The sequence below is a fragment of the Gigantopelta aegis genome, unplaced genomic scaffold (genome assembly GCF_016097555.1).
Source record: "Gigantopelta aegis isolate Gae_Host unplaced genomic scaffold, Gae_host_genome ctg8610_pilon_pilon, whole genome shotgun sequence".
Classification (NCBI taxonomy): Eukaryota; Metazoa; Mollusca; class Gastropoda; order Neomphalida; family Peltospiridae; genus Gigantopelta; species Gigantopelta aegis.
This window is the reverse complement of record NW_024536623.1, coordinates 1,363-11,163: the sequence shown is the minus strand read 5'-3', so window position 1 is coordinate 11,163 and position 9,801 is coordinate 1,363. Positions and strand designations below refer to the sequence as shown.

The 9,801-nt window shown below is 49.8% G+C and overlaps 1 protein-coding gene across 1 annotated transcript; it reads left to right on the top strand.

The window, feature by feature from the left end:
* Positions 1–2,754: 2,754 nt before the first annotated feature.
* On the top strand, positions 2,755–3,795 carry LOC121367050 (neurofilament light polypeptide-like; the record flags this gene model as incomplete). The annotated part of the gene is made up of 2 exons (XM_041491236.1): positions 2,755–2,887; positions 3,728–3,795. Coding segments are annotated over 2 exons (201 nt in total), but the record flags the coding sequence as incomplete, so codon positions are not given.
* Positions 3,796–9,801: the final 6,006 nt, after the last annotated feature.

The window sequence follows — 9,801 nt, the reverse complement described above, 5'->3', positions numbered from 1 at the left end:
TTCTTGAACATTAGTGTCCTATCAGCTTTTCCTTAAATTTTCAGTCTGTTCCTGGTTTTGTCTTCTTTTTCTTCGGAAGCCCTCCGCAGCCGTAACGAGGAGTAAAATTGAAGTGCATTTTGATAATCCTACGGCTTGTTCATTTTAAGGGGGAGTATTTTATGCAAGAGATAGTGATCAGAATTCAGTGATGCTTTCCAGACAATTTGTCGGAATCTCCAACAATCTTCCTTCCTGTTCTTCATGAGTGTGTACCTATAACCTGGGTTAGTGATTAGCTTTCCTTGTTTTAAAAACCCTTAATTCAATATTTGTATTTGAAATGTCCTTTAAGTATCATTTTTCAAAGACATCAAAGCCTTTAATTTTGTTTTTTGAATAGAATTTCCATCACCTTTATGCTTAACCACTTATCTTAAAATTTTACCTAAGACAGATGGGACAAAACCCTTTTGTTAACAAAATGGGATTAGATGAAAGGCATGACACCGACATAAGGGCTATCCAAGTGAGTGTGGAGGAGGAAGGGAAGTGACGACCTTGCAGGAGAAAGAATTAGAGAGAAGAGATAGAGAAAATTTGAGGGTGTGTGGTTTGATGGAGGATACAGCAACAGGCAAATAGAGAGGACTGTGTGAGGGGAGAATGTTAAAGATGAAAACGAAAAGGGGGAGAAAGAAGGAGGAAGGATTGGGGGAAAGAAAAGGGGGGGAAGAAGGGGGAAAAAAAAAAAAAGAGGGGGGGAGGGAAAAAGGAGAAAGGGGGGAGAAGGGAGAAAAGGAGGGAAGGGGGAGAGAAGGGGAAAGAAGAGGAAAAAGGAAAGGGGGAAAGGAGGGGAAAAAAGGGGAGGGGAAGGAGGGGGGGAAAGAAAAAAAAGGGAGGAGGAAGGAGGGGAGGAGGAAAAGAGGGGAAAAAAAGAGGGAAGAGGAAAGAGGAGGAGAGAAGGGGAACGAGGGGGGGGGGGGGGGGAAAAGAAGAAGAAAAAGGGAAAAGAAAGGGAGGGAAAAAGGAGGAGGAGGGGGAAAGGGGAAAGGGGAAAAATGGAAAGAGGGGGGAGGAAGAAGGGGGGAAGGGAAAAGGGAAAGAAGGAAAAGGGGGAAGAGAAAGGGAAAAGGGGGAAAGGAAGGGGGGGAAAAGGAGGGGAGGAAAAAAAGGAAGGTGGGGGGAGGGAAAGAGGGGGGGAAGGGGGAGGAAAAGAAAAAGAGGGGGAAAGGGAGGAAGGGAAAAGGGAAAGGGAAAAGAAGGGAAGAGGAAGGGAAAGAAAGGGGAAAGGGGGGAAAGAAAAGGAGGGAGGTAGAAGGGGGGAGGGAGGGAAAAAGAAAGGGGGGGAGGAAAAGAGGGGAAAAAACGAGGAAGGGGGGAAAAGAAAGGGTGGAGAAGAGGGAGGGAAGAAAAGGAAAAGGGAAAGAGGGGAAAAGGAAAGAAAAATGGAAAGGGGGGGAGGGAAGGAAAAGAAAAGGGGAAGGGGAAAAGGGGGGAAAAGAAAAAAGGGGGGGGGAAAGGGAAGAAAAGAAAAGGAGGGAGGGGGAGAGAAGGAGGGGAAAGAGGGGAAAAAAGAGGGAAGGGGAAGGAAAGGGGGGGAAGGGTGGGAAATAAGAAAAAGGAAAGGGAGGGAAGGAAAGGGAAAAAAAAGGGAGGAGGGGGGGGGGAGGGAAGGGAGGAGGGGGGGGAAAAGGGAAGAAGAAAAGGAAGAAAGGAGAGGGAAAAGGAGGGGGGAAGAATGGGAAAAAGGGGGGGGGAAAGGAAAGAAAAAGGGGAAGGGGGAGAAGGAAAAAGGAATAAAAGGGGAAGAAAAGGAAAGGAGAAGGAGAGAGGGGGGGGAAAAAAAAGGGGGGAAGAAGAAAGAAGGGGAAGAAAAGGGGGGAGGAAAAGGGAAAAGAAAGGGGGAAGAAGGAGGAGAAAAAGAAGGAGAAAAAAAGAGGGGAAAGGGAAAAAAAGGGGAAAGAGAAGGAAAAGGAAGAAAAAAGGGAAAAAAGAAAGAAAAGGGGGGGGAGGGGGAAGAAGAAAAAAAAGAAAAAAGAGAGGAAAAAAAAGGGAAAAGTGAGGGAGAGGAGGGGGGGAAAAAAAAAAAGAAGGAGGGAAAGGAAAGGAGAAGAAAAAGGAAGGAGGGGAAAAGAGGAAAGAGAGAAGGAGGGGAAAAGGGGAGAAAGAAGGAAGAGGGGGTGGGGGGAGGAAAGGAGGAAGGAAAGAGAAGAAAGGGAAAAAAAAGAAAGGGGGAAGGGAAGGGAAAGAAGGAGAAGGGGAGGGAGAGGAGAGAAGGGGGAGAGGGAGGAGAAAGGGAAGGGGAGAAAAGAAAAAGAAGGGGAGAAAAGGGGAAAAAAAAAGAGGAAAGGGGAGGGAGGGAAAGAAAGGAAAAAAAGGAAGGGGGTAGAAAGAAAGAAAGGGAAAGAAAAAGGGGTAAGGAGGAGGGGAAGGAGGGGAAGGGGGCGGGGGAGGAAAAAAAAAGGGGAGAGTAAGGAGGAGGGGGAGAGGGGGGTGGGAAGAGGGAGAAAAGGGAGAAAGGGGGAAGAAAGGGGAAAAGGGAAGAGGAAGAAAGGGAAGGGGGAAAAGAAAAGTGGAAAAGGGGAAAAAAGGGGGAAGGATGAGGGGAGGGAACAGAAGAAAGGGGGGGAAATAAGGGGAGAGAAAAAGAGGAGAAAAGGAAAGAACGAGAAAAAAGGAGAGGGGGAGGGAGGAAAAGAGAAAGGGAAAGAAAGGAAAGGGGGAAAGGGGAGAGGGAGAAAAAGGGAAAGAAGAAAAGGGGGAAGAAGAAAGGAGGGAGGGAAGGGAAAGGGAGAATCCGGGGAAGGAGGGAAAGGGGAAGAATGGGAGAAGGAAAAAGGGGAGAGGGAAAGGAAAGTGGAGAAAAAAGAAAGGGGGAAAAAAGAGAAAAAAAAAGGAGGGGAGGGTGGGAAAAATGGAAAAAAAGGGGGAGAAAAAGGGAGAAGAAAAGGAAAGAAGGAGGGAAAAAGGGGGAGGAGGGAGAAAGGAATATTAAGAGAAGGAAGAAAAGGAGGGAAAGAAGAAAAGGAGGGGGAAAAAAGAAAAGGGAGGAGGGAAAGGGAGGAAAGGAAAAAGAAGAGAGAAAGGAGAAAAGAGGAAAGAAAGGATGAAAAGGGAAGGAGGGGGGGAGGAAAAAGAAAGAAGAAAAAAAAAAAGGGAAAGGGGAAAAGGGGGGAGGGGGAGGAAGGGGGATGGAGAAAAAATGGGGGAGGGTAAAAGAGAGGGGAAGGAAAAAAAAGGGGAAAAAGAAGGAAAAGGGGGGAAAGAGGGAAGAGAGAGAAAAAAGGAAAGAAGAGGGGAAAAAAAGAAGAAGGGAAAAAAGAAAAAGGGAAGGGAAGGGGGGGAGGAGAGAAAGGGGAAGGAAAAAGAAAGGGGAAGAGAAAAGAGATGAAAGGAAGAGAAGGGAGGGGAGGGGAGGGAGAAGAAAGAGGAGAAGAGGGGGAGAAGGAGGAGGGAAGGAAGGGAGAAAAAGAAGAGAAAGAGGAGAAAGGGGGGGAAAGGAAGGAAGAGCGAAAAAAGGGGGGGGGGAGGAAGAGGAAAAAAAAAGAAAAAAGGGAGTAGGAAAAAGAAGGAAAGGGGGGAAAGGGAAAAGGGAGGAAAAAAAAGGGAAAAAGAAAAGAAGGGGAGGGGAAGAAAAAGGGGAAGAAGGAGGGAAAAAGGGGAGGAAAAGTGGATGTGTTGGGGAGAAAGGAAAAAAAAAAAGGGAGTGGAAGATGAACAAAAAGAAAAAAAGAGAAGGGGGAAGAAGAAAGAAAAATGAGGGGGAAAAGTGAAAATGAAGAAAAGTGGGAGGGGGATGGGATGAAGGAGAAAGTAAAAAGAAAAAAAGGGAGGGGTAAAAAAAAGAGTGGAAAAGGAAAAAAGAAAGGGGAGGGGGGAGGAGAAGAAAAAAGGTTGTAAGAAAAAAAAGGTGGAAAGGGGGGAAGGAGGAAAAAAAGAAAAGAAGGAGAGGGAAAGGAAGGAAAAAAATAGGGAAAGGGAAGAGGAAAAAGGAGGAGGAAAGAAAAAAAGGGGGAAAAAGGGGGGGAAAGGGGGAAGAAAGGGGGGGAAGAAGAATGGGAAAGGGAAAAAAGGAAGGAGGGGAGAAAGTGGGAAAAAAGGGGGGGGAAAAGGGGAAGAGAAATAAAAGGGTGAGAAGAAGGGAAAAGGGAGGGGAGTTGAAAAAGTGGGGAGAGGGGGAGGAAAAGAGAAAAAGGGAAAAAGGGGGAAGGGTGGAGGGGGGAAAGAAAAGGGAGAATTAAAGGAAGAGAAAAGAAGGAGAAAAGGAAGGGAAGGGGGGGGGGAGGAAAAGGGAGGAAAAGGGGAAAAGGGGGAAGGGAAAGGAAGGAGAGAGGAAAAAAAATAGGGAAGAAAGAAGGGGGGAGAAAGGAATAGAAGGGGGGGAAAAAAAGGAGAAAGGAGGGAAGAAGAAAGAAGGAAAGGGGAAAGGGAGAAGAAAGGGGAGGGGGGAGAAGAGAAAGGAAGGGATAAAGAAGGGAGAGAAAGGGAAGGGAAGGAGGAAGGAATAAAAAAGGAAGGAAGAAAGGCGAAAGAAAGGGGGGGCAGGGGAGAGAAAAAGGAGGAAAGAGGAGGGGAAAAGGGAGAAAAAGGGGGGGGAAAGAGAATGGAAAAGAAAAGGGAGGAAGGATTGGAAGGAGGGGGGGAGGGAAAAAAAAAAAGGAATAGAAAGAGGGGGGGGAAAAGGAGAAAGAATGGAAGAAGAAAAGAAGGAAGAGGGAAAAGAGTGAGGAACAGAAAAGGGGGAAAGAGAAGGAGGGGAAAGGAAGGGGGGAAGGGGGAGGAAGGGGGAGAAAAGGTAATAGGGGGAAAAAAGGGGAGGGGGAAGAAGATGGGAAAAGGAAAAAAAGGAGGGAAAAAAGGAGGAGAGGAAGGGGGGAGGAAAAGAGGAATGAGGGAAGAATGAAAAGGCAAGAAGGGAAGGAAAGGTAGGAGGAAAAGGGATGGAAAAAAGGGGTGGGAAAGGGGGGGGGGGGAGGGGAAAAAAAGGAGAGGGAAAAGAAGGGAAGGAAGAAAAGGAAGAGAACTAAGGAGGAGAGAGGGTGGGGGAAATGGAAGGGGGAACGGAGGAAAGGGGGTGAGAAGGGGAGGGAAAGAAAAGAGGGTAAAAGGGGAGTGAAATAGGGGGATGAAGGAGGAAAAGCGAAAGGGAGGGAGGAAAAAAAAAGGGATAATGGAAAGAAAGGCGGGAAGGGTGAGAAAAATGGGGTAAGGCGAAGAGAGGGAAAAGTGGAAAAAGGTGAAAAGAAAAAAGAAAAAAAAAAGAAGAAAAGCGAGGGAGGGATGGGGATGAAAAGGGGGAGGGGAAGATAAAAAGGGAAATTAGGGAAAGATGGAGAAAAAAGGAGAAAAAGGAAAAAAAAAAAGAAAAGGGGGGGAAAAAGGAAAATGAAGGAAGGGAGTAAGGGGGAGGGGAGGGGAAGGAGAAAGGGTAAGAAAAAAAAAAAAAGGGGATGGAAAAAGGGAAGGAAGGGAAAGGAAGGAAAAAAAAAAAAGAGTAGGAAAGAAGGGGAAAAAAGGGGGGAAAGGGAGGAATATAGAAAAAAAAAAGAAAGGAGGGGAAAAAGGAGAAAGGGAGGGAAATGGAGGGAAAGAAATGGGGAAAGAAGTTGCAAAAAAACGAAAGGGAAGGAGGAAAAAAGGAGGAAGAAAACAAGAAAGGTTGGGGGAGGGAGAAGAAAAAAAGGAGAAGAGGAGGGAGAAGAAAAAAAGAAGGGAAAAGGGGGAAAAGGAAAGAAGGGGAGAGTGAGGAAGGGGTGTGGGGGAAAAACAAAGAGAGAAAAAGGGGGAGGAAAAAGGGGGGGCGAGGGGGGGGAGAAGAAAAAACAAAACTGGGGGAATTAGGGGGGAGGGGAGTAAAAAAAGAGAAATGGGAAAAGGGAGAATAAAGGATGAAGAAAATAGGAGAAAAGGGAAGGGGAAAAAAAAAGTTGAAGCGGAGGAAGAGGAAACATAAAAGGGGCAGAAGGGAAAAAGGGAAAAGGGGAGGGGGGTTGAAAAAAGAAAAGGGAAGAAGATTTGAAAGATGCAAAAGGGGATGGAAAGAGGAATAGTAAGGGAAGATATGAGGGGAAGAAAAAAGAAGAAAAGAAGGGAAGGGAGAAAAGAGGGAAGGGAGGGAGGAGAAGACGGAAAAAAGGGGAAGGGAGGAAAGGGAGAAGGAAGAAGGGGGGAAAAGGGGGGGGGGGGGGGGGGGGAGTAGGAGGTCGGAAAAGAGGGTAAAGAATCGGGGGTGGGAGATGAGAGTACGGGGGGGAGGGGAGAGGAGGGAAGAAAGAAAGTGAGGATAGAAAAGGGGGAAACAAAAGGGACAAGGAAAAAAGGGGGGGGGAGGGAGGGAGGGGGGAGGAAAGAATGACAAAACAAGAGGGAGGAAGGGGGGGGAGAGGGGGGGGGGGGGGGGGGAAAGAAAATGGGCAGGGGGGAGAGGGAAAGAAAGGGGGGGCAAGGGATGGGGAGAATTGGGGGGAGGGGAGAATAGCGATATAGAGGGCGTAAGCAGATAAAAACAAAGAATATGGGAGGCAAAGGGGAGAGAAGGAAAGGCGAGTGCGGAGAGGAGAAAGAGAAAGGGATAGAGAACACAGACGCGAACTAGGAACGTCTAATGAAGGGGTAGGAGGGGTGGGATCAGGTAATCAATGACGGCGTCGGCAAAGGAAAAGAAGGTTGGAAAAAGTCCGAAGAAATTGGGTAGGGGGAGATGCGGGAGGGCGAGCAGGAAAGAAGAGGAACGGAGAACAAAGACGGGCGGAGCAAGGAGTGAGTGCGGGCAGGGTTCAAAGGGGGGGTCGCGATTTTGGAGATCAAGTTAGGCACGCGGCAGAGTCGACGGGGGGAAAGCAAAAGGGGTGACAAGGCGGAACAGTGGGGAGCGGGGGGGGGAAGAAAGGGGAGCGGAAGGGGAGAAAAGGGCGGGGGAAACAAAAGAAGGCTTTATAAGGGAGGAGAAGAAAGGGGGACGTGAAAAATGGGTTGGAAGACGGGGGTCAAGCATGAAAACGGCGCCTAAGGCGGGGGCGGGGAGGAGGGGGAGGGGCGGGGTCAAAAGACCCAACGAAAAAGGTCAAAAAGGACGAGGGTCGGAACAAGAGCCGAAGTAACGAGAGCACGCAGGACGATATGTCAAGTTATCCGAGATGAGGGGAAGGGGACGGAAAAAAGGAAGGGTCGCTAGCACGAAGGATGAGTGACGAAGAGGACCCAGGGGGGAGGGGATGCAGCACGGCCCCTATAGAGAGAAAGGACAAGGATGGGGGAGATTCAAAAAGGGGGAAGTAAAGGAGGAAAGGGACCAAAGGGAAAGGCGGAGGAAAACACGTGTGCAGAAAAGGACCGAGGCGGGGAGGAGGGCGGCAAGGGGACGCAAACTAGGGGCAAAACCAGAGGGGAGGAAAGAGAGGGTAGGGGAAAGAAGAGGGTAAAGTAGGACTGTCGACAAGTACCGGGGGAACGGCAGAGTAGGCAGTGGGCGACTGGGAGGGGAAGAAAGGGCGGCGATCAGCTGGACTGTCAAGGAGGGGGCATCGAGTCAAGGAAAAGAGGAAAGCGAGACCCTAAAGGGGACGATAAATAAGGGGGGCAGGGAGAGGAAGAATGGATGAATGATCGGTAAATGAGAGGAAAATCAGAAGAAAGAGGGGAGGGGCAAGAACAGGGGACAGAAACAAGGGGAGTGAAGGACACAGACAAGAGGTGAAGAGCAAACGGGGGGTGTGGGGAAATGGGAAAGAGGGGAGGAAGAATTGAAAAAACAGAAAGTGAGAAAAGGGAGGGGCGAACAGGTGCGAAACACAACCAAGCGGGAGAAAAAGATACATGGGATGAAAGGGCGACGAGAGGAGGGAGAGGAAGGAAAGTCGTAAGGGTGAGGTGGTCAGGAGTATGCTGATGATATACAGAGGCAGTGGGAAGACCAGGGACGGGGGAGAGAGAGGGGGGGGAGAGAAGAGGCGCCCGGGCGCAGGGAACAAAACCGGCAAGGGGGGCGGAAAAGAACAGGGTAAGGAAGGGGTGGGTGGTGGGTAACAACCTGGGTCGTGGCAGGGGAAGAATAAGGCAGACACAATGGAGCAACAGGGCGAACATGAAAGGAGGCAGGAAGGGGAGGAGGGACGCGGGGAGTAACAAGAGCGGCGGAAAAAGGAAGGAAGGGGGAGAAGGGGGAGATTGCAAGGTGGGTTGAAAGCGGGGGAAAAGAAAAGGGGGGAAGGTGACAATTGGCATAGAAGGTAAGGGGAAGGAGGGAGAAAGATGAGACATGGGGAAGAGATAAGAGAAAGAGGAGGGGAATAGACCGCAGTAGGAACAGGGAGAGAAGAAAAGAGGCCGGGGGAAGAATAGGGGAAGGAGAGGGGGAACGATGAGTAAGACAGAGAGAAGCGGGATTAGGAAACGAAGATTGAGGTGGAGGAAAGAACAAAAGGAAGAGGGCAGGGGGGGCAAACAGATAGGGGAAGGGGGGAAATAGGATAGGGAGAAGGGAAGAAACAGGGGTGGAGGGCGGGGACAAAAGGAGGCTGAAAGAAGATTAGGGGAAAGAATATGGTGATGATGACGAGAGGGGGGGAAAATAGAATAGACGGAAAACGGGAAGGGGTTGAGAGAAGGGGGGAGGAGGGGACACACGGAAAGTGACCCAGGGAGGAAGGAGCGAGCAGAGGGTGGAACGAGGAGCAGGGGGTCAGAAAAGGAATAAAAAAAGGGGGAGTTGTTAGGTATGGGTGTATGAACTGGGGAAATAGAGGGGAAGGGGAAGGCAAGGGGGGAGGGAATGGGGAGTACTGATGAAGAGGAAATGGAAGGACGGAGAGTGGCAAAAGAAAGGGGAAATCTCCGAAGGGGAGAGGAGGTAATAGGGGAGAAACAGCATGGGGGGGATGAAGGTAACAGAAGGTAGGAGCGGAAGAAACGAGGGGCAAAAAAAGGGGAAGGTGGGGGTAGGTAGAGTGAGTGGAGATTAAAGCGGGAAAAACAGGGGGAGAGGCAAAAGGGAAAAGGGGCGAGGACTGAAGAAAAGGAAAGGGAATAGAGACAGAGAGGGGGAAGAAGGGAGAAGTTTAAAGAGGAGAGAAGGCAGAGTAGGAGGGGGGAAAAAAGTGAGGCGGTGGAGAGAGGAGGGGGAGAGCAGAAAGGCATGGAGAGGAACAGAAAAAAAGACGGGAAAGAGTGGGGGGAGGTGAAGGAGGGTAAAAATGGGCGGGGGGGGAAAGCAGATGGAGGGGTAGGAATAGGGGGGGGGGGAAAGGATTGGGGGGGTTCGGGGGGCAACGGGGGAAACTAGGGGAGGCGGGGGCTGGGGAAGTGGCAGGGACCAGGTATGGGGACAAGAAGGAAGGGGGGGGGCGAAAACAGGGGCAAAAAAGGACAGGCAAGGGGACAAGGAGGGGTGAAGAGAGGCAAGGGGGGGAGAACAAGGCCGGGGAAGGAGGGAAAAAAAAAAAGCAGGGAGGGCAATCAAAACTGAGAAAATAAGAAAAAAGAAGTAAAGAAAAAGAGAAGAGGGGAAGGGCAAAGGTGAAAGAGGAGAAACCGGACTGATGGACTGGGGGGGGGGGGGATAAAAGGGATAAAAAATATGAGTTGAAGGGGGGGAGGGGGGGTGGGGGAGGAGGGTGGGGGCTGACCAGTTCACGATGAAAAAGCGGCGTGAGGAAAGAGTTAAAGAGGAAGAAAAGGAGGGGCTACTCTGGAGAGGTAAGCTTCTCTTGTAGGGAGGAGAGAAAGGGCTAAGGGAGAGCAGGCAGAACAATTGAGAGAGGGCTATGAGGAAGACGTTACTGGAAGGAGAAGAACTGATATGGAAAAAGTACAATCTGAGTG